At 39.7% G+C, this 22,876-nt stretch overlaps 1 protein-coding gene across 2 annotated transcripts in view; it reads right to left on the minus strand.

The window, feature by feature from the left end:
- Positions 1–216: 216 nt before the first annotated feature.
- Positions 217–22,876, minus strand: part of MAP3K21 (mitogen-activated protein kinase kinase kinase 21) — a 56,962-nt gene continuing 34,302 nt past the window's right edge. The window contains exons 6-10 of one of the 2 annotated variants that reach the window (XM_035280583.3): positions 12,757–12,879; positions 9,224–9,374; positions 8,426–8,523; positions 6,154–6,930; positions 217–3,514 (exon numbers count right to left, since the gene is read on the minus strand). In XM_035280583.3, the coding sequence (XP_035136474.3) occupies positions 3,108–3,514; positions 6,154–6,930; positions 8,426–8,523; positions 9,224–9,374; positions 12,757–12,879 (1,556 nt within the window). In that variant the 3' untranslated portion in view covers positions 217–3,107. The remainder of the gene's footprint in view (positions 3,515–6,153; positions 6,931–8,425; positions 8,524–9,223; positions 9,375–12,756; positions 12,880–22,876) is intronic. The other variant, XM_035280584.3, reaches the window with a different exon arrangement.

Consider the following 22,876-nt stretch of genomic DNA (forward strand, 5'->3'; position numbering starts at 1 on the left):
AAACCAAAAAAATTTGAAATAAAACATTTCATTCTACCTTTTTTAATGTATTTAATTGAAGGACTCAGTGATTTTTCAGTTTAATAAATTTAGCAGGTTAATACCTGGCTTATTAAACACACTTTATTAACATACTTTTCAGTATTGAATACAAAATAAACCATTAAAAACTATAGTCACAATAATCAGGACAGGATCAAAGCTACTGAGCCAATAGACCAGCTATAAAAGTTTATTAAAAAAATAGACAACATATGTAAACATATTTTTCAGTCACAAGGCTTCATAATACAGCATCTTAGGCCCATGCCTTAAATCTCTGCAGTGGGAGCACCTTAATTTTTGACTTACAGTAATTGGCTTAATTTATCTTTCAGTGAACATTAAGCCTACACAAAAATAAATAACCAGATTCTGCTAAGTTAACTAACCCAGAAAATCACAAACGTACAATAGATTGCAGCAAAAGTTAACTATCTGCAGTAGCATGTGAGACTGAATTCTCATATTGCAATTATTTTACTATAGCTTCATTGTGAAGTTCATCATAATGTAGATGACTAAAGCCAAAGGGGAGTAAGAACAGAGGTGAAGGAACGCCCAGATCACACACGCTGCCCAATACACACATGCACACACAAGTAAGAACAGAGGTGAAGGAACGCCCAGATCACACACGCTGCCCAATACACACATGCACACACAAGTAAGAACAGAGGTGAAGGAACGCCCAGATCACACACGCTGCCCAATACACACATGCACACACAAGTAAGAACAGAGGTGAAGGAACGCCCAGATCACACACGCTGCCCAATACACACATGCACACACAAGTAAGAACAGAGGTGAAGGAACGCCCAGATCACACACGCTGCCCAATACACACATGCACACACGAGTAAGAACAGAGGTGAAGGAACGCCCAGATCACACACGCTGCCCAATACACACATGCACACACGAGTAAGAACAGAGGTGAAGGAACGCCCAGATCACACACGCTGCCCAATACACACATGCACACACGAGTAAGAACAGAGGTGAAGGAACGCCCAGATCACACACACTCCCCAATACACACATGCACACACACATGCACTAACATGCATGCACACACACCCACACACAGTAAACACACACACACAGGGGATGTTTTGATAGAAGCAAAACTGAGAACATAGTTTTTATCCTTTTCTTTTGTGTATTGATCATTTTAGTTATATATTTCCTCTACTCTTAAGCTGGAAGCTACATGCTCCAAAATGACTGCAAAGCAACCAGCCATAGTTTCAAATGTGATAACATTTTAGGGGAAACCAAATCTCTATTACATAATTCAATAACCACTCAACAGTGAAGCTGAATCATAGAGTGGGTGATAATACAAGAAAAACATAGTAAGTACCTGAGACTTTTCCTGCAAGAATCCAGAATGCAAGATTGTTTTCCTTAGGGCAAAACATGTCATGTTAATGCAATCCTTTCATATTGTTTCTCATCTGCTGGATAGACCTGTTAGGTGACCACGACGCTGCAAAATTGCCAAATAATATGATTTTCCTTTTCTTCTATTATAGGTGAGAGATTTTATCACACATGATTGAATTTATTTTAAATTGTGGACATTTCAGTTACTCAGTAAATCCTAAGCAAGGTACAATTTTAAATGAAATATCAAGCAATGTTTTTAACTTAGTGTTTCATTGTATGGAAAAACTTAAGTATCTATTGTCTGTCTTCTGAAGAGCCATATTCTAGAGACAGAAGGGAAACACAATATATTGAATATAAGAAGCCCAGGCATATTTACCAAGCTCAATGGTTGATAGGTAGCCATTTCTGTACCAATAACTCCAGGCAGTCAGGTTGTATCATATATGTATGACCACAAAAGTGATTCATAAATAATTTTATCATTTAAATCCTGATCTGCTATTCAAAGACCCATTTCTGAAAATATTTCATGATATCGCTGTCCTTTCCACCATATAAGCTTATTTCAACAGGTGTCTAACATTTATCCACAACTAAATGAAATGTAAAATAACAACATACTTAAATTCTAACAGTACTGTGCTGCTGTTCCTTGAGTTGTCAGTGTCTTTGAGATTATTATGATAATTATGCAAATAGAGAAAAATAAAAAAACACGTGACTGTTTATAATACATGATATCTGTGAAAAGCTAGGCATCTGTAACAATTTTTAAAAGTCTTACTGGAGAATGAAAAAATTTTCCACTTCTGAATATCAAATAAATGGCTACTGATGAAGGAAGAATATTTTCTATAGGAAAAAACTTAAAAGATTAGCCTTGCTCAGGGGCGTACCAGGTGGTCTTAGCCAAATGTCAATGACTGATTTTTGAACATCTATTTTGGAGTTCTAATGAATAAAATGTTTACAACTCACATTCAGCAAAGCTTTTATAAGTTACATCCAGTATAATTTTCTCAGAGAAAAATATCATTGCATAATTTAAGTGAGAGCTGGACACATTTATGCATTAGCACCACAGCCAAGGTTAGGTCGTTTAAACAGGACTCTACATCTATTCTAGTCATCAGGCTTTAAAAAACCTTTACTTACTAATATCACATTATTCTTGCCAAGAAACTCAAGCTCTTTCTTGGCTTTTTGTTACACAAATAACAATTAAGAAAAGAAACTAAAAGAAAGAGAGAGAGAGAGAGAGAGAAAGAAAGAAACAAGACAAGGAAAAGGAAAGAAAGGAAAAAGAAAAACAGAAAAACGGTGAACCTCATTACAATTTCTCTGTGTACAAATAGGCAAAGACATAAATGAGAACAAAAGCATTCACACAGTGCTGACGGTAATTCTACCCAGCACAGTTTTCACTGGTGCACATCTCTCGTTTTACACTTCTGTGTATTCCAAGTGATAAGAAAAGAATCCAGTGGAAGACACAATAGACCTGGCTAAGAGCAATCATACACATTTTTGAGCAGTTAACTACCTTACTAATTTAGTAACATGGCCACAGCTTTTGAAAACACAGCAGCATGAAACAGTTCATAGGTAGATACATTGTGTTTATTTGTTCACCTTTAAAAAAATGCTTAAGTAACAGTAAGGCACTTAATTTAAGACAGGAATTCTTTCTCCAGTTCATAGATAGATGGTCGGCTAGTTTTGCTCCTCATTCTGCACAGAGGCACAGTGTAGTCCCTGCTCTGACCTTCCACATCAGCATCCAGTAATGAAGTCATATGGGATTTAGTTCTCTCCTTGGCACCAAGGAATTGGGTGGGATGTGGATCTGGGCAACCCACTACACAAGCAGGCTGTGCCAGCTGAGATACTGCTGTCTGTGGGTGAGCCTGAGGCAGATCAGAGTGTCTTCTCAGGGAGGCAGCATGAGGCTGAGGCACCATGTGAGCAGTGCTGTGCTTCTTGGGTGAGACCTCCCTTTGCAGGTGATGGTGAGGAGCAGGTGAAGGGCAGGGTGGCAGTGCAGAGGCTCCAGTGGCTGAGATAATAGCTGCACCAGCTGGTGGAGAAAGCCAAGACAGTATGCAGTTAGAAAGAAAATGACTTCTACAACTATCAATATCAAGAAAAACAATTATGATGGCAATTCAACACGGTGATAGCTTTAAAATGAGCTTCAACAAAAAAACATGCATTCCCAGGCATCATCATAGCACACTGCAGCCTCAGACTCTTGGCCTTAAGGACCAAGGAACTCTGCCTCAGACTCCAGAGTAGCTGGGACCACAGGCATGTGCCACCACCCCTGGCTAAAGTCCTGCAAGTTTGCAAAGGGTACTTCAACCTCCGGAAATTATATTTGCAAACACAGCTAAAGAATCCTCATAGCGCTTAGGCCAATAATCATTATGAATCATTACAATGCTAGAATAAGGGTAGCTTTCAAAATGGACTAGACTGGAATAAATTTAAGAGGTTTAAAAATGATGGTCAACATGATTGAATTTCATTGTAGATTATGAATTGACAAAGCTGATGAAAATGGGAAAGTGGTTAGACTTTTACACGTTATGTCTTTTCCTACGTGTACTGAAGAACTAACATTATTACCACTTTAGCAAATAATTATTGGCTTATACGTAAGAGAAAAATATGCTTTCATATGGTATTACTGCACTAGGATTTCTCCTTGTGCAATTATAAATTACCAATACTTATTGACCTACGAAAAGACAATAAACCAATTTACCTAAAGGCAGTGAGCAATAAGTTGGAAAATATCACATCCAGATATAATATTTAAAAACAAGGAAGAGATAAAAATGATGAAAGCAGTTTGTTTTAATGTAGTTTTATAACCAATGCTAGCATACCACTTTAAAATTTAAAAAGCATTTTTTATCCATTTCCCACTTAATATTCATGACAGGTGTATAAAGTTATTGTAATTATGTTCAGATACAAAATAAATAAAACATACACTTAGTATGCCATTTGACTTTTACCACGATCTCTTAATTGTAGAGATTAGGTAAGTATAGTATTACATAGGTATATTATTATTGCCCCTATTTTACAGATGAAGAAACTGAGGAACAAAATGCTTAAGTGATTTGCCCAAATTTTCTCAGCATGGAAGTGACAGAGCAGAGACCTGAGAGCTTGTGTACTATTAACCATGACACTACAATGCCTTTTAAGACATTCGAACAAGAAAGCAGTCTACATAATTTTCCCAGCATCACACACTTACCAAATGCTGCAACTACAACGTGAACCTTTGTCCCAGACTCAAAATCCCCCATCCTTCCAAAGTAGCCATATTATCTCCTCAAATCTCAGAACTAAAGTGCCACATAACCCCAGAAATCTCAAAGCTGAGTACGCTCTAGCACACAATAGCATGATCCAGTCACATCAATACTCGCTGAATTTTAGGAGTGGAAAAAACACCGCTGTGAGGAGGAGTGAGACACTGTGAAACAGCAGAAAGGTCCCAGGTTCCAATTCTGGCACCACTACCTCCTAACGGTGTGATCTTGAATAACATTAATTTTCTAGAAATGCTGTGCAGGAGGAGTGAGACACTGCGATACAGCAAAAAGGTCCCGGGTTCCAATTCTGGCACCATTACCTCCTAACTGTGTGATCTTGAATAACCTTAATTTTCTATAAGTTCAAATTCTCTTGCATATAATAGAGTTGCCATAAAAACTAAGAGGCAATTTATGTCCAAGCGCTCTATCATCTATAAAGTGCTGTGGAAATACCACTGGTGGCCTTCTGCCCAAGCCCCTATTGTTGAATAGACTAAAAAAACTATTTAAAATTTTGATTTTTTTTTTCTTTCAGAGTTTCCATATCCAGATACACCTCATGGAACTATGTGGTGTAACACACATCAAAGGGTAATACTTGCTGTAATGGGGTGAACTGTGTCCTCCCAAAATTCATAAGCAGAGGCCCTAACTCTCAGTGCCTCAGAATGTGACTGTTTGTGGAGATACGGTCTGTACAGAGGTGATTAATGTCAAATGAGGTCATTAGGGTGGGCCCTAATCCAATGTGACTGATGTCCTAAGAAGAGATTAGGACACAGATGCACTCAGAGTGAAGACCGCGTGAGAACACCGGGAGAAGACAGCCATCTAGAAGTCAAGAAGCCAGGCTGAGCTCAGAAGAAAGCAACCCTGCAGACACCCTGATGTGTCTTCTGCTGAACATCCCCCAGGCTGTTGTACCCTGTCATGGCAGCCCTAGCAAGCGGATACACCTGCTACATGCAGTCCCAACAGAAACTGAACAATGACATGCACAGCAGTGGAGGAGACGAGGACTGCAGGGAGGTGAGGCCAGTTTCAGTTCTAGCCCTCCCACTCATCCGTGGTTCTAATTGGGACAGCTGGCTTGTCTTCTCTGGGTGGTTATTCTCCACTTGGTCTTTCTGCTTTGATATGCTATGATAGGTTTAAGTTACTGAAATTCAATTATACTTTCCCAGAATCCAAATCATAGTTAAATTAAAATCAAATAAGAGAAGGGTAAGATTCAAACATCTACCTGAACAGTCTACATAGTTTGTAAAAACAAATTATTAAATGTCATCACCAGGAAAAGATAAAATCATAAATCCATACTGTTTCACATACTAATTTCTACAGCAGTGTTTTATACTTTTACCTAATTAATGCAACCTACTTGGGGTTGGATTCCCATCAGACATGGTCCGTCTGTGATGTGATGGTCTATCTTTTGAAGCACAGTAAGGTACATTCCCACACGTCTGCTCTAGGAAGGAAAGGGGCAGGTTTCTTGATACACTACGCTCAGTGCCAAGCCTTGGCATGAGGGCTGGCTCACGACCACTTCCTGGAGCAGTGGGACAAAAATCTGGAGTCAGCATCTCAGAGTCACAAGTGACAGGCATACTGACCGCCAGTGGATCTTCACTGTCCATCTGCAGCAGGCACTTTGTGGAGAGAGAAGGCATGGAGAGGATGCTCAGAGCACTTGGCAGTGGCTGGGAAGGTGGGCTGCTGTCCTCTCCACCAGTGGACGGCAGCCTTGTGGGAGGACTGGCACTTCTGTGGAACTTGGAAGCCCGCTGGAAGATTCCGTCTCGTTTCTTCTTCTCTTCCTTGGGCAACGGTTCTTCAGCAGCCTGTGCTTTATGAAGCTCTCTGAGGTCCAGTCCCAGAGCCACTGATGCCAGCAGGACAGTGCACCCATACAGAGCTGACTCCGTTTTCTTTCTCTGGGGGGATCTACTCAGACTATTTGCAGGTGTCAGCTCAGTGGAGATGGCGGCAGCAGTCGCAGAGGCGCCTTCCTCCCAGCTCTCGGCTTCTGCAGGATTCTCCCTCTGAACATCTTTCCCACGGGGTAGATCAATGTAGGCCTGACCAGGCAATTTTATTTGCTTTGGTTTTCTGTGTTCTAATCCATCAGGGGAAAGTTTTGACTCTTCATATGTCCCTAAATAAAGGTATAAGTACACACACTGTATTATCATTTTACTGTAAAAGTCATTTAAACTAGCTTGCAAAATAAAGCTAAACATAATAAATACATATTTTAAATCAAAACACACGCAGTCCTTTTCATTTTGGCAAATTATTCCTCCAGGAGGGCTCCACAGAATGAGACTCCAGGCCCAACAACTTAAGGTTCCCTGCAGATGAACCAGCAAGCTAGCCGTCTGCTGTTTCCTAAGCTTCCAGAAACTTCTTCATTAGCATCAATAATAGACACTATCGTAGAAACAGTCATCAAAACACAAAAATGCACAGCCATAGGCACAAAATCACTAAATATGTCGTGCCAAATGTGCTCTCTTCCCCACTTCACCTAAATACATGCATTGGGCTCCATTATCCGCACTGTGCCCATGAGTAAACTGACTGTTCTGTAGCAGATCAGCGGTTCTCTAAGTGTGTGGCCTGGACTGGCAGCATCTCCATCCCCTGAGAATTCATAGAAATGTCAATTATTGGCCACCCCAGACTATGGAATCAGAAATTCTGGAGAGTGGAGTCCAGCAGTCTGTGTTTTAGCAAGCCTTTACTAAAGTTTGGGGTTCATTAAAATAGAAGATTCTCCAAAGAGGATACAGAATCCCAAAGGCTACAAATGATACTCGATGAAAAGGAAGCTAATATTCGTATTATGTACGTGCCTAACGGTGCATAATTAAACAACAAACTTACTAATCTGCTTTCCAAATAACATCCTAGTTTTTTCCAGCATTACATCCTAGAATACTAAACATGCTTGATGACCTAGATCAGGGGTTCCTAAACCCCAGGCCATGGACTAACACCGTGGCCTATTAGGAACCAGGCTGCACAGCAGGAGGTGAGTGGCAGGTGAGCGAGTAGGTTTTCTTATTTATTTATTTATTTATTTAGAGATGGAGTCTCATTCACTCTATCACTCAGGCTGGAGTACAGTGGTGCAATCTTGGCTCACTGCCACCTCCAGCTCCAGATGCAAGTGATTCTCCTGCCTCAGCCTCCTGAGTAGCTGGGATCACAGGCATACACCACCACACTGTGGCTAGTTTCTGTAAGCTTTTCATGGTTAACCTGCTTCATCGGATTTCATCATGTCAGCGGGTGGCACTACAGCCAAAAGCCATATCCCTTAATCTCAGTAGAACTTGCAAGGGGGGGTCTATATTTTTACATCTAATGTTTCCTGTACTAAATTAACTTGGTTTTACATAATTAATTATGATAGCAATTTTTCTGGTAAGGAAGAGGAGTTACAAATCCCAAAAAACATGTGAAGCCTAATTACTTCTTGACATAAAGACTTGACAGAAAATAACTTCTGATCTTAAGAAATGCTATTACTCGCTAATCTCCCTTCGCTATTTTAATGACCACACGAGACTATTAAAAGCAAAGCTTCAGTGCAATCAGATGCCAAGGACAGCTCAAACTAACCCTACCTCCTGAAACACATTTACCTGGCTGGTCCACAAACAATGAAGACAAGGGCATGGTTTTCTGATTTTTTATTAAGATAGTCGACCAAGGACTGTTGCCATCAGATAGAGGTCTTATCCTGTAAGAGAAAAATGTTTCTTTTAATAAGATAGAAGCACATAACACACCAATCAGGTTTTGGTGAATACAGGCCAACAATATTTTTAAGGTAGTAAAGAGAACACATTTGTACTCAGGTTTTTTGTTTTTTCTTTTTTCTTTCTTCCTTTTTTTTTTTTTGAGATGAAATCTTGGTCTGTTGCCAGGCTGGAGTGCAGTGGCACAATCTCAGTTCACTACAGCCTCCACTTCCCAGGTTCAAGCAATTCTCCTATCTCAGCCTCCGGAGTAGCTAAAACTACAGATGCACACCACCAGGCCCAGGTAATTTCTGTATTTTTAGTAGAGACAGGGTTTCACCGTGTTGGCCAGGATGGTCTTGATCTCCTGACCTTGTGATTCACCCGCCTCGGCCTCCCAAAGTGCTGGGATTTCAGGCATGATCCACCATGCCCGGCCTTGTACTCAGTTTTGAACAGCTGACAAAGTACAAATAAAACCTAAAAATGAGGCTGGAAAAATCTCAAGAGAAATATTCTAACCGCTTAACTAAATAATAGTTAATTTAGCATGATAAATTCATCCTAGGAAATTAAGTTGATATTCAGAAATCTCTGTATTATTTGTTTTTTGAAAGTTACATCTGGCTCATGTGATATTAACACAGGAATAGATTTGTCACATTATGCAATGGATACCACCAGACACCACACACCCACCTTTCTTTGCAATCGGCTCTTTCTTTCATTTGAATGGAATTTGGTCCCCAGGTACAACCTTTTTTCTTAAAATTCCTTTTCACATCCTCAAATTCTTCTTGTCGAAAGACTGTGTTCCTTCCCCAGGTTTTGTTGCTTTCGTCTGAAGTCACTAAACAGAGCATTGTTAACCATATTAACCTCAACAATCCTATTAACCCGTATTGGCTTATTACAAAAAGCTAAATGGATCAGATCAGTTGTGAAACTACCTTACTCAAAACATGAAAACAATGAGGAAATTATTTATTTTGCCCAATCTCTGGTAAGTTTCTTTCTCTGATCATAAAAACATCAACAAAAGTGGAGTAAGTTAACAGAAAAGATACACATTCAAGGTAAAATAGCAGCAAAGATTTGATTACTTTTTAAATCTATTTATTTAGCATTTTGCGACAATTAGGATTTTCTTGTAACTGGGGTGGAAAACGCCAAACTAAACACATAACTTAAAATAAACTTAGTACTCTAATTTTTTAACCAAATCAGTTAAAGTTTTGAACTAGAGGCACAAACATCATATATTTTTAAACTGTAATTTCAACTAATTTTTCCTTAGTCGCCACAACTTATTTATTTATTTATTGGTTGCCACAATTCTGTGCAGTCATCACACTTTGGTTACAGCTGCCTTTTAAAACTTGAAAATATTTAACAGTTTTCCATGTCTTGCTTTTTTCACTACCTCACAGGAAGATGTATATTCATGTTTAATATCCACATTTTGCTAAACACTAACATGCTATCCCTCTAATTTAACTGCACTTAAAAATGATTTGGGGCTGGGTGCAGTGGCTCATGCCTGTAATTCCAGCACTTTGAGAGGCTGAAGCAGGTGAATCACGAGGTCAGGAGTTCGAGACCAGCCTGGCCAATGTGGTGAAACCCCGTTTCTACTAAAAATACAAAAAATTAGCTGGGCATGGTAGCGGACACCCGTAATCCCAGCTACTAGGGAGGCTGAGGCACAAGGATCGCCTGAACCCAAACAGTGGAGGTTGCAGTGAGCCAAGATCATACCGCTGCACTCCAGCCTGGGCGACAGTGCCAGACTCTGTCTTAAAAGAGAAAAAAAAGAAAGTGATTTGGAAATCACTGGGTAAAATTACTGTTATTACTATACATTTATAGGAAAAATATCTGAAGCATACTAGATGTTCTAAAAACAGTTTGAAATATTATGATATACAGTGGAATATGCTGTGACCATAACAAAAATGAGGTACAGATAATAAAATATAATGTTTATGTTATATTTAATATTACATATAATACATTTTCATTAAAAATTATGTGTTTATGTGTACCTGTATATACACATACAGAGGATAAGTTACTAAACACAGACACCAAACTTACTAAAGTGTTTCAATTTGATGGAGAGGATTGCTATGTAGAGGGAAATTTAACTCCTTTATATCATTTTGTAAAATTGGACACATGGTGGATGATGTTTGCGTCCATATTTCCCAAATTTTAAAATATACATATATGTGTGTATATACACGTCTGTGCATGTAAATGTGGATACATGCCTAAATGTACATGTGTATGTGTAACAATCTTGAATCAGCTGTTTATTATTTTTATTAAAAGAGTTTTACAGTAGAATGAGAGATAAGTGGATCAGCAGTTTCATTTAAGTAAGGGCAGCAGAGCAGGAAAAGCTTTCGGTGGACTGACCGGTCTACACTACCAGAGCTATCTACACTCTCGGCTTTAGTCTCCTCTCCTTCCTCCCCCTTCCGACTTTCCTTCCTCTCTTGATTTGTTCCTCTGGTTTCTCTTTTGTTTCCACATTTATTGAACTTTTCCTGTACAGAAATGGATGGTGCAATCTACACTCAGAAGATGTGTCTGAATCCAGCTTCACCACTTAGTAGCTGCCAGCTTGGGTCAGCTTAATGGTAACTTCTGTGTGCCTCATTTGGGGATTATAAAAGTGTCCCCTCAGTGAGGCTGTTTTCAGAATTGAATGGGGGTGTGCACAGAGGTGAAGAAGAGGAGCCTTTAGAGCACCCAGGGTCACCATGAAGACAGGCAACATCCGGGCTGGAGAGCTTGAGCCAACAGCTGCTACACACAAAGCTGGTCCTATGTGGAATGTGTGGATTAGAACCTTTCCACCATGTTACTTCTGAGAAGTGCCAAGGATGCACCTCCCTAAGCTGGTTGCATCTCAACTCTAGAGGGTTGGAATCCATTTGAAATCTCAAGGTATGTACTTTAACTGGTACGCATCTTGGGCCCAGTCAGGCCTGCCCAGTACCACTTCCTGACTTCTGTGAAGTGGTTTTCCCCAGAGCAGAAGGTGAAGACAGAGGAAAGAGGATAGAGGAGTGGCTGGGCAAAAGTGGGGGTGGCACAGTGTCCCATCTGCTTGTCCCTTCACGGAGCTGGGAGACCAGCCCAGGAGCCCTTTCACCCTCCTTTAATTAGGCCTTTACTCTGCCTAGGCAAAGGCAAGGTTTGAAATATGGCTTTATGCAAAATGCATTCTCAGAAAACAGATCGGTTATAATAATAAATGACAGTCTTTTAAGTTCTAAGACTACAGCCTCATTTAGATACCATTTCTCTGCGGGGACCCTGGTGTGTGGGAACTTGCAAAAGAAATCTCTGCTAGTGCCAAGGTTTTCATTATCAAAGGAGGACGGAAAAATGAGATTCCACGCAAGCTTCATTAGACAAAATTTTCTTTTGGATTTGTTTCTTTTCCTCCAAATAAGGATGGGTAAACAGCAGGGAATTAAGTTTGGTGGAGAAAAGAGAGGCTCTAAATGAGTGGTTTAACACAGACTAGGCTAATTACCACATTACTTACAGACATCCATTCTGCTGCTTAGCCTACTTTTAGGGGTTTATTTGGACTCAGCTTTGAAAAAAATTAGTAATTTTATTTCATCCACTAAACTCTGATTCACAGCCTAACTGAAACTCTCACAACGCAAAGGTGCCAGGTAAATCAGCTGTCTGCACTCTCTCCTCCAGAACGAATGCTTGTTCTAAAACCAAAATACTACAAGGAGTTTTTAAGTATTAGGATGATCAAACCTGAAGTGAGTTAAAGTTAAATACTGAAAAGCAAATTTTTTTCCCCTCACAAAACAATGAAAGAAATGGAAGTAATCCTGAATTCCTGATTTCATTTTTTCAAAGTATCCTGACACAAATGCTGATGATATAATTAGGTTATGCTCACTTTGCACACAAGTGTTTAACAAAATGTCTCAAGATGTTGTGTCACTTTCTACTCCAGGGTCAGGCTGCATCAACAACTGCACAGAATCTAAAATTCATTTGTTGTGAGTAGAAGAAAGCTGGACGAAGGAACCTAAGCTGAAGTTTTGTTTCTGAAATAGTTGTGGCACCTACGAAATGTCCCAGGCTCATTCACAACCTGCTATGAAAACACATCTGCTCAACTTGAATCTAAGTCAAGTGAAAGGAGAGAAATCAACACAGAAGCCCCCATGGCTGTGCAGAGAGCTCACACTGTATGGCTCGGAGTCTGGGCATCATTGTGGGGCTGCTCGGAGGACTGGAACTGCTGCTGTTCAGGCTCCGCCGTTTGTCCAAGTTGGGAGAGGCCTGCACAGTTATCTTGTGCTGGAAATCTGTTGGATGCAAAAAGGGAGAACTGATATTTCCTGTTTTTCAGTTATCTTCATAACCATGTCTTTAGCACACAGCAATAAAAGCAAAAATTGTCAGACCCTAACTGCAAAGTGTAGTTCAGAATAGACTTCTAATTTTGGCTTCTTTCTTCTTGGGGTTCAAGGCAATAGATAATGATTCAGAGCTTATATGTTGGGTATGGCAACACACATGCATGCACACACAGACACACACACAGAGGAAGATATAAAAGCACTGAATCACTGAAGAATTTATAATCTGGGAAGAAAGAGTTATCTACATTTGGTCTAAGAGTTAAATCTAAAATTGAGGCTGGATGCGGTAGCTCACCCCTGAAATCCCAACACTTCATGAGGCTGAGGTGAGCAGATCACTTGTGGTTAGGAGTTCAAGACCAGTCTGGCCAACATGGCAAAATCTCATCTCTGCTATGAAAACAAAAATTAGCTGGATGTGGTGGCACAGCTCCTCGGGCAGCTGAGGAAATTGCTTCCCAGGTTCAAGGAAATTGCTTGAACCTGGGAAGCGGAGGTGGCAGTGAGCTGAGATCACACCACTGCACTCCAGTCGGGGCGACACAGGGAGAGACTGTCTCAAACAAACAAACAAATAAATAAATAAATAAATAAATAAAATGGCCCTGGATTTAAATGAGTTCTGGTTCTCATAACATAACAAACTATGGACCTCAAACCAGTAAGGAACTGCTCTGAGCCTGTATCATCACCTGCTAAAAGTGAACAGCAATATCTCACATGGTTGTTGCAGTGGCAAATAACACAGAAAACACAAATTAAAAGTAGTTCGTCTTCTAGGCATTCTACAAATGCTGGCTCTTATCATCTCCCTATAAGATGGTAGAGATACACCAAGATCTATAGGTAAATATGGAAGAGAAAGCAGTATTACCAGAGGAAAGAGGGGTGTCTCTGGGAAAACTTCATAAACTGTCAGGAAAATCATTAACAACTTGGAAGGAGGTAAAAGACATTACTGGATATTCTGCTAGAGCAGAGCTGAGCTTAACCTTTGATTGACTGCTTTGTTACCGACTGAGTTATTTTTATAACTAGATAAAAGCAGAGGTTAACTTGCAGATTTTGTCTGGTGATGAGGCAGATAACTTCTGTCTGGAGAAAAAGACGATCGCAAAGTTTACGGTTTATTGCCATATCAGACGTCAGCAAGGTTTCCATTTAACCCAGCAAGCTAATCCAGCATTCCTCTATTAATTTGTCTATAAAGACCTCACTCCTCGAATTTGCATTAGAACTGGTTTTATCTGGTTCCTCAATGATGAATGAGTTTAATAAAAAAATCTTTGATATATGTTTATTTTATATTTGCAAAAGAACTATAACTTACCTTTTTTGGAAGTTATACTTTAAAGAACTTTAATGAATTAACTGCTACTTGAGATGAAGAGGATTTGGAAGTTGGTAGGCAAAGACAGCTACCCATTATTCATACTAGAAATCTGAATATTTGCCTTGATACTGTCTTTTCCTTGACCTACATGTCCACCAACTGCAAAATATCAGGTAAATTCTGTGCTATATATTTTTCTTGTAGTAGAGAAATTTATATTCCAGGTTCTGGAGTTGGCAAACTTGGATCTGAATCCCAGTTCGACCACAGCCATATGAATTTTTGAGAAAGTAACTTAAGGTCCTGAAGTCTTAGTATCTTCACTGACAAAAATGGAATAGAACCAATTATTCCCATTTCATAGGAGTGCTAGGAAAAATTCAGTGCATAGAAGTATAAAAAGTATTTACCACAGGGCTTGGGACATAATAAATGCTCAATAAATGTTAGTTTTCTTCCTTTTGTTCTCTCCATCTACACGGCCATCGCCATGCCACACCTAGCCTGCTAAAATGCCTTGTGTCCATTTTCCTGTATCCACATTTGGCCTCCCAAGTCCACTTCACATCAGCCAGATGCATTTTAATATGCCTGACTGACACGTCATTCCTCTGCTTAAAATCCTTCAAAGGCCTCTCATGATTCTTAAGTTACAGATTAAAATTGTAACACATTCTGTAAGTCCCTGCAAATCTGAGTCTGAGTTCTTTCTGTTCCAGCCTCATCTTGTCCCATTCTCCTATCACTTGTCATGAGCTAAAAGAGGGGTCAGCACACTTTTTCTGCAAAATACCCCATTTTAGGCTCTGTGAGTAGCACAGTCTCTGTAACAACTGCCTGACTCTGCTGATGTGAGAGAAAGCAGCCAAGGACAGCACACAGATGACCGTGTCCCAGTAAAACTATCTTTGTGGATATTGAAATCTCGTATCAGTTTCATATCATGTCAGGTACAATGAAATAGTCTTCTTCCTCTTTGATTTTTTTCAAGCATTTAAAAGTATAAAAACCATTCTGCACAAAACATACCTGCACAAAACAGGTAGAGGCAGGATTGGGCCCACAGGGCACAGTGTGCTGAGCCCCGTTCAAACCACACTGGACTTTTTTTAATTCCTAGAAGAAACCAAGATTCCTCCGCATGTGTTCTCAGCCTATTCTCTTCCTTCCTCTTCTGTATTTGGTAAATTCCTGCATCAAGTCTCAATTTAAGTGTTACTTCTTCTTTTTTTTTTTTTTTGGAGATAGAGTCTTGATTTATCGTGCCCAGGCTGAAGTGCAGTGGCACGATCTCAGCTCACGGCAACCTCAACCTCCTGGGTTCAAGCAATTCTCCTGCCTCAGCCTCTTGAGTAGCTGGGATTACAGGTGCACGCTGACATGCCTGGCTGATTTTTTTTTCTTGTATTTTACTATAGATGGGGTTTCACCATGTTGTCCAGGCTGGTTTTGAACTCCTTTAGGAAGCCTTTTGTGATCACCTTAGACCAGGTTACATCTCTGCACTAATCACTGTCATGTGACTTTTCCCTCACAGCAGTTAGGATTACAGAAAGCAAACAAGTATTTAATTGTCAGCTTAAGCCCCCTCCTTCAGTATAAGGTAAGTGCTCTGTGGGTACAGACCATGACAGCCTCCATGACTTCAGACTGGCACAGTGCCTTGCACGTAACCGGTGCTCAGAAAACTTTGCTGAATGAATAGTTTCTCTGTGGGAAACGTGAGTGCAGAGACTGCATATGTATTTTAACATCACCCACACAGCAGATCTTAAAGTGTCTGTTGACAGAGAAAGTTATACAAGGTTCATCTACAGGATCAGGCTGGTGCTTGAAAGTGAGTTGCTGAGTAATACACAGGAGGATGGAGATTTGGAAGACAAACTGAACCGAAAGGAAAGACCAAATAAATGGGAGGCTCCTCCATTTGCTGAGTCATACTGTTTTTTAAAGACAAGATTTCACTCTGTTGCCCTGGATGGAGTGCAATGGTACAATCTCAGCCCACTGAAGCCTGGACCTCCCCAATGAAAATTGGCTCAAGCAATTTTCCTACCTCAGCCTCCTGAGTAGCTAGGACTACAGGCGTGCACCACCATGCCCAGCTAATTTTTGTAAAAATGGGTTTTCCCCAATGTTGCCCAGGCTGGTCTTAAACTCCTGGGCTCAAGCAATCCACGTGCCTTGGCCTTCCAAAGTGCTGGGATGCCAGGCATGAGTCACCATTGCACCTGGCCCCATTATACCCTTTGAAAGACTTGGCCAGGGCACAGCGTCTGAGTAAAGAACTGACTAGATGAGGTGGTGGTGATCATTAGGGGAAGGAGGTGGCCAAAGGAAAAAGTATTCTTAGTCATAGAAAGGAAACAGTTTATTTTAGACTAAAGTCATTTGTAAATGTTCAGCTGGCCACCCAATTGTTATAACATGACAGAAACAAATGCTCTGAGAGCTCTTATGGTGAGAGGAGTCCTGCTGTCAACAGCAGAAGACAAGCCAAGAACCAAGCCACAGGATTTGCTTGACAAGTTATTTGGGACCAATGATGGGATAAGAAATAATAAGTACAGGTTAGAAAACCAACATGGAACACGTGGAAAGCCATGGGTGAGCAGCAAAGATACAAGGCTGCATTTTAACAACACCTAAGATTCAGAGTGCTTCTGAGCTTCCGAAAACACCCACAAACAGAAATAGAAATACCATTTGACCTAGCAATCCCATTACTGGGTATATACCCAAAGAATTATAAATTTTTCTACTATAAAGACACACGCACACATACGTTCATTGTGGCACTGTTTACAATAGCAAAGACCTGGAACAAACCCAAATGTCCATCATCGATAGACTGGATAAAGAAAATGTGGCACATATACACCATGAAATACTACGCAGCCACAAAAAAAATGATGAGTTTGTGTCCTTCATAGGGACAGGGATGAATCTGGAAACCATCATTCTCAGCAAACTGACACAAGAACAGAAAACCAAACACCGTATGTTATTACTCATAGGTGGATGTTGAACAATTAGAACATGTGGACACAGGGAGGGGAGCATCACACACTGCGGTCAGAGGGGGGTGGCCAGGGGAGGGACAGCAGGGGTGGGGAGGATGGGGAGGGATAATGAGGGGAGAAATACCAGATATAGGTGATGGGGGGGATGAAGGCAGCAAACCACCTTCCCATGTGTGTACCTATCCAACAATCCTGCATGATCTGCACATGTACCCCAGAACCAAAAGTACGATTAAAAAAAAAACAGAACAAGCACTCTTTATGTTGCAAACAGAAAGAAAATATTCTTTATCATGAACATCCTTGTCTCTCTGAAGCAAGGAAAGATTGAGTCTGTGCCAGCTAAACATTTAGGAAAACTAAAGCTGAACTGTTAAAATGCCCGTGGCCTGTGCTCAGATTTTCTTTGTACTCACTAGAATTGTGGTTCTCAAGATGCCAGTCATGGCAGCTATAGTTCAATCACAGGCTTTTGAGTAAAACCTACCCTAGTATCTTTGCTGGCAATATGAACATTTCACTAGCAAAGCTAATACTGCCTCAGTGGGAGGCTTCCATTTGCAGATGAAAAGCAGTGTATTCTCTAAAGAAACCAGGTGAGGTTATATGCTCTCTTCCATCCACCCTTTTACTCACTTGCATACCTGTGAGGTAGATGGTTTTTGCAGGCTGTGGGCACTTCTGAAGCAGCCAAAGCGAGAATGCCACTGCTTTAGCGACATACCAACTTTTGGAGGCTTTAAAGCCTTTGTCTTGTATTAATGTGTCCGGAAAACACAACTTCAGTTAGAAATAAACATAAACAGAAGGACCAATCAATATAGATGTATTCACAACATAAAAATATCCATTATTACCATACTTTTTTCTCTTGTAGATTCCAAGAAAAATACTACATAATCACAAAGTATAGTTAATAAAATAATGATCGGGCCGGGCGCGGTGGCTCTAAGCCTGTAATCCCAGCACTTTGGGAGGCCGAGGCGGGTGGATCACGAGGTCAAGAGATGGAGACCATCCTGGTCAACAAGCTGAAACCCCGTCTCTACTAAAAATACAAAAAATTAGCTGGGCACAGTGGTGCCTGCCTGTAATCCCAGCTACTCAAAAGGCTGAGGCAGGAGAATTGCCTGAACCCAGGAGGCGGAGGTTGCGGTGAGCCAAGATAGCGCCATTGCACTCCAGCCTGGGTAACAAGAGCGAAACTCCGTCTCAAAAAAAAAAAAAGATGATCCTAGATTATTACTTTCTTACTTTGTAAGCATTAATCTTCCTTTTTTGTAGCCAGCCATGAAGAAATTCCAGGAGGAAAAGAAATCACATAGTTACATACCCATAAGATTAAAAACAATCAGCAATAATTCTCGAGGACAAAATTATAAGAGAATGTAATTATTCATATTTAATCCCAAATTTTTGTAAGATCTTCAGGCACAAATATTAAGGGTCAGCTTGGAGGACCCTTGAATATGTTTTGGAGAACTGCTTGTTATGCACAGGGAAAAATCCTGCCAAAGGGGTTCAAGAAGTTGGTAAAAACTCCGTGAAAAGACAGCATCATGTTCCATCTACCACTTACTGGAAGTTCGTCCCTGAACAGTGTACCATTTAACAGTATTAGAATTTGTTTCTCTTTGTTTTTGTGTCAACCCGTAACAATTATACACATTTATGGGGTACAGAGTGATACTTTGGTACTTGTTTACCATATATAATGATGAAGTCAGGGTAATCAGCATATGTATCACTTTGGGTTTTGATCATTTCTCTGTGTTATGAAGATTCATTATCCTCTCTTCTGGCTTTTTGAAAATATACAATAAATTACACAGTTAACCATCTTCACCTTACAGAATATGTTGCAGAATACCAGAACTCATTCCTCCTATCTAGCTGTAATTTGGTATCCATTAACTAACCTCTCTCCAACCTCCCCTCGCCTACCCTCAAGCCCTTCCCAGCCTAATAACCACAATTCTCTCTACTTCCATGGGCTCCATTTTTTTTTTTTTTTTGCTCCCACATATAGGTGAGAACATGCAGTATTTATTTTCTTGTGTCTGACTTGCTTCACTTAACATAATGTCCTCCAGGCTCATCCATGTTGCCACAAAAGATAGAATGTAATTCTTTTTTTATGGCTGAATAGTATTCCATCAGGTAAACACACCACATTTTCTTCATTCACTCATCCATCGATAGACACTTAGGTTGATTCCTTATCTTCGCCATGGTGAATAGTGCTGCCATAAACGTGGGATTGCAGGTATCCCTTTATAGACAGATTTCTTTTCCTTTGAGTAAATATCTGGTAGTGAAATTTCTGGATCATATAGTAGTTCTATTTTTAGTTTGTTTTTTTTTTGAGAGACCTCCATATGGTTTTCCACAATGGATACTAATTTACATTCCCACTAGCTACAAATAGCCATAGATTTAAAATGATCAGCCGTAATTCTCCAGGACAAAATTACAAGAGAATGTGTATAAGAGTTTCCTTTTCTCTACATCGTCACCAACATTTACTACTTTTCGTCTCTTTGATAATAGCCATTCTAAGGCGAGATGCTCACTGTCATTTTCATTAGCATTTCCCTGATGATTAGTGATGCTAAGCATTTCTTCATATGCTTGCTGGACATTTTTATGTCTTCTTTTGAGAAATGTCTATTCAGTTCCTTTGCCCAATTTTAAATCAAGTTGTGTTTTTGCTGCTGAGTTATTCGAGTTCTTTGTATATTCTGCACTATTCCCTTCTACTGTCTGTAGATTTTCTCCCAATCTACAGGTTGTCTCTTCACTCTGTTGATTATTTCCTTTGCTGTGCAGAAGCTTTTTGGTTTAATGTAGTTCCAATTGTCTATTTTTGTTTTTTGTTGCCTGTGCTTTTGAAGTCTTAGTCATAAAATTTATGCTTAGACCTATGTCCAGAATAGTTTCCCCTATTAAACAATACTAAATTAAAGAACTTTCTAGCAGATAAATGTTGACTGCAACTAACTCCCTTGATTTTAAGTTACACATGCTTGCTTTCTCTTCTATACTAAGCAGAATTCTTCAAGGAAAAAAAATATTTTTATCATTATCATTTCCCTTTTGGGATACCTGTCCCAGGCTAGGATACTGTATAAGTAAATATGTGTGCATGTGTGTGTGTTTAGAGTTGGAGCATTCTAAAGTTTCCAGTGATACGAGCATTATTAATAGTAAGATGAGAATGTAGTGCCATCTTGTGGGAAGAAGAGGTAACTGTCATGTTAAAAATTACAGAAATCAAATTTCATTCCTTCCTGATGGGTGAGGATTACAGCAGTAGATTTCTTGGTTATATTTTAACTGGAATCTTTCATTAAGTGCCAAAAAGGAAATAAATGTGTAACTAAAATTTCCCCTCTCTTCTCAGAGAAAGAAACGCTGCATAATACAATCTGGGAATTTTTTTTAATCTGGTAAAAATAGTCAAATAATATTCAGTCTGCTATGAATAAACTCAAGGTATTAGCCAAGGAACATTTGAGAAGAAAAGCAAGAGTGAAAATCTAACCTCAGGAATGCTAAGATTTTATTTAATCATTTTACCACTGAAGAGTAGAAAATCATTGGAACAATTCTCATTTTTTTCTTCCAAATTTACTTCCCTTTCCATCAGATTCTTAATCCTTTTTGCCTCCCCCAAAAGTCTCCCAAGGAAAAAAATAAACATTAATTTTGATAACATGATAACATAATCAAATCACAGCTAGAAGAAAATTGACGTAGCTGAGAAATGGAGAAGAAAACTCACATCTAGTGCACCTCTGGATTTTTCTTTCATCTATGTGTGAAGGCAGAAGCCTCATTATAAATAAATAGTCCAGTCTCTAATTATGGATGACTGACACATAAGACAGACCAGTCAGTAACCCTGCAAGCAACACTCCAGCTAAGAGAAAACATCAGAAAAGAGTCTGGAAAAAGATCTTCCCCCAACCTCCAACCCCAGAGAGGTTGAAGGTAAAAGTAAGAACCCATAGTCCATTCTCACCTCATTAAACCAAATAATCAAGAATATATACCGGAATCTCATGATGACCTCACACTAGCAGTGTTCTTTTTCTTTCTTTCCCACTTTTTTTTTTTTTTTTTTTTTTTTTAGAGACAGAGTCTCTCGCTGTTGCCCAGGTTGGGGTGTAATGGCACAGTCTCAGCTCACTGCAACTTCTGTCTCCCGGGTTCAAGAGATTCTCCTGCCTCAGCCTCCCACATAACTGAGACTACAGGCTCCCACCACCAAGCCTGGCTAATTTTTTTTAGGGAGGCTGATTTTATTAGAGACAGGGTTTCACCATGAGGCCCAGGCTGGTCTAGAACTCCTGAAGTAATCCACTTGCCTCAACCTCCCAAAATGGTAGGATTACAGGTGTAAGCCACCATGCCCAGCCTTCCTTTTTTTCAGACAGAGTTTCACTCTTGTTGCCCAGGCTGGAGTGCAATGGCGCAATCGCAGCTCACTGCAACCTCCACCTTCCAGGTTCAAGCAATTCTCTCACCTCAGCCTCCCAAGTAGATAAGATTACAGGCACTTGCCACCACACCCAACTAATTTTTGTATTTTTAGTAGAGACAGGGGGTTTCACCATATTGGCCAGGCTGGTCTCGAACTCCTGACCTCAGGAAATTCACCCACCTTGGCCTCCCAAAGTGCTGGGATTACAGGTGTGAACCACTGCAACTGGCCATCATACTAGCAATTTTCTGATCAAATAAGGATATCTGCAATAACCTAAATGCTTCAAAGCTTCCAGTGTTTCACGATACATATTTTATAAGACAATTACAGACACTCAACATAAAACAAAACTGTCATGTTGCACTTTAAATCAAATTGCCATGCCATTAACAAACATCTTAGGAAAACACTAGAATCTATCCAAGCACTCTAATATATAGTACATATACCCATAGACAAGCATAGACACAGACATACAGATATTTCATACACATTCTATAAATGTGAAATCTGCCTTGTTCTGCTATCATTCTGCTCTGATACTAGAAAGAATCACAAAACAAAATATCATGGAGGTTTTTTTTTAACAACAAGTAGAATAATTGATATTAAAGAACTTAATTTAGTGAATCAATATATGTCTGCTATGTTGACCAATAAATTTTGATTATCAGCCAATAATATCTATATGTACTGATTGATATGTTTCCTATTCTCTTTAGTTTCTCCTAACACATTACTAAAAGGATTTAGTAATCCTTTTATGTTGCTTTCACAATGTTTTAAAAAGCTTCTTTAGATTTACCAGGTGATTTTTGTGCCTGAAGGATTTTAACCCCCATGGGAAAGTACTTCAGAGTACTTGATACATTTTGTTGAAAGTGCTCACAACAATATCAGTGTCCCAGATACCAGATGACATCAGAGATCCTTGTGGAAGCAATGAACTTAATGATGAAATATTAACAGTTTTGTTGTTTTGGATCTTCACAATGCCATGTGATGTTGGTTCAGTACGACCAGCTAAAAAAAGGTTCTGCTTCAATTTCTTTTTCTTTTTCTTTTTTTTTGAGACAGAGTTTTGCTCTGTTGCCC

This window comes from Callithrix jacchus, chromosome 19 (assembly GCF_049354715.1).
Source record: "Callithrix jacchus isolate 240 chromosome 19, calJac240_pri, whole genome shotgun sequence".
NCBI lineage: Eukaryota > Metazoa > Chordata > Mammalia > Primates > Cebidae > Callithrix > Callithrix jacchus.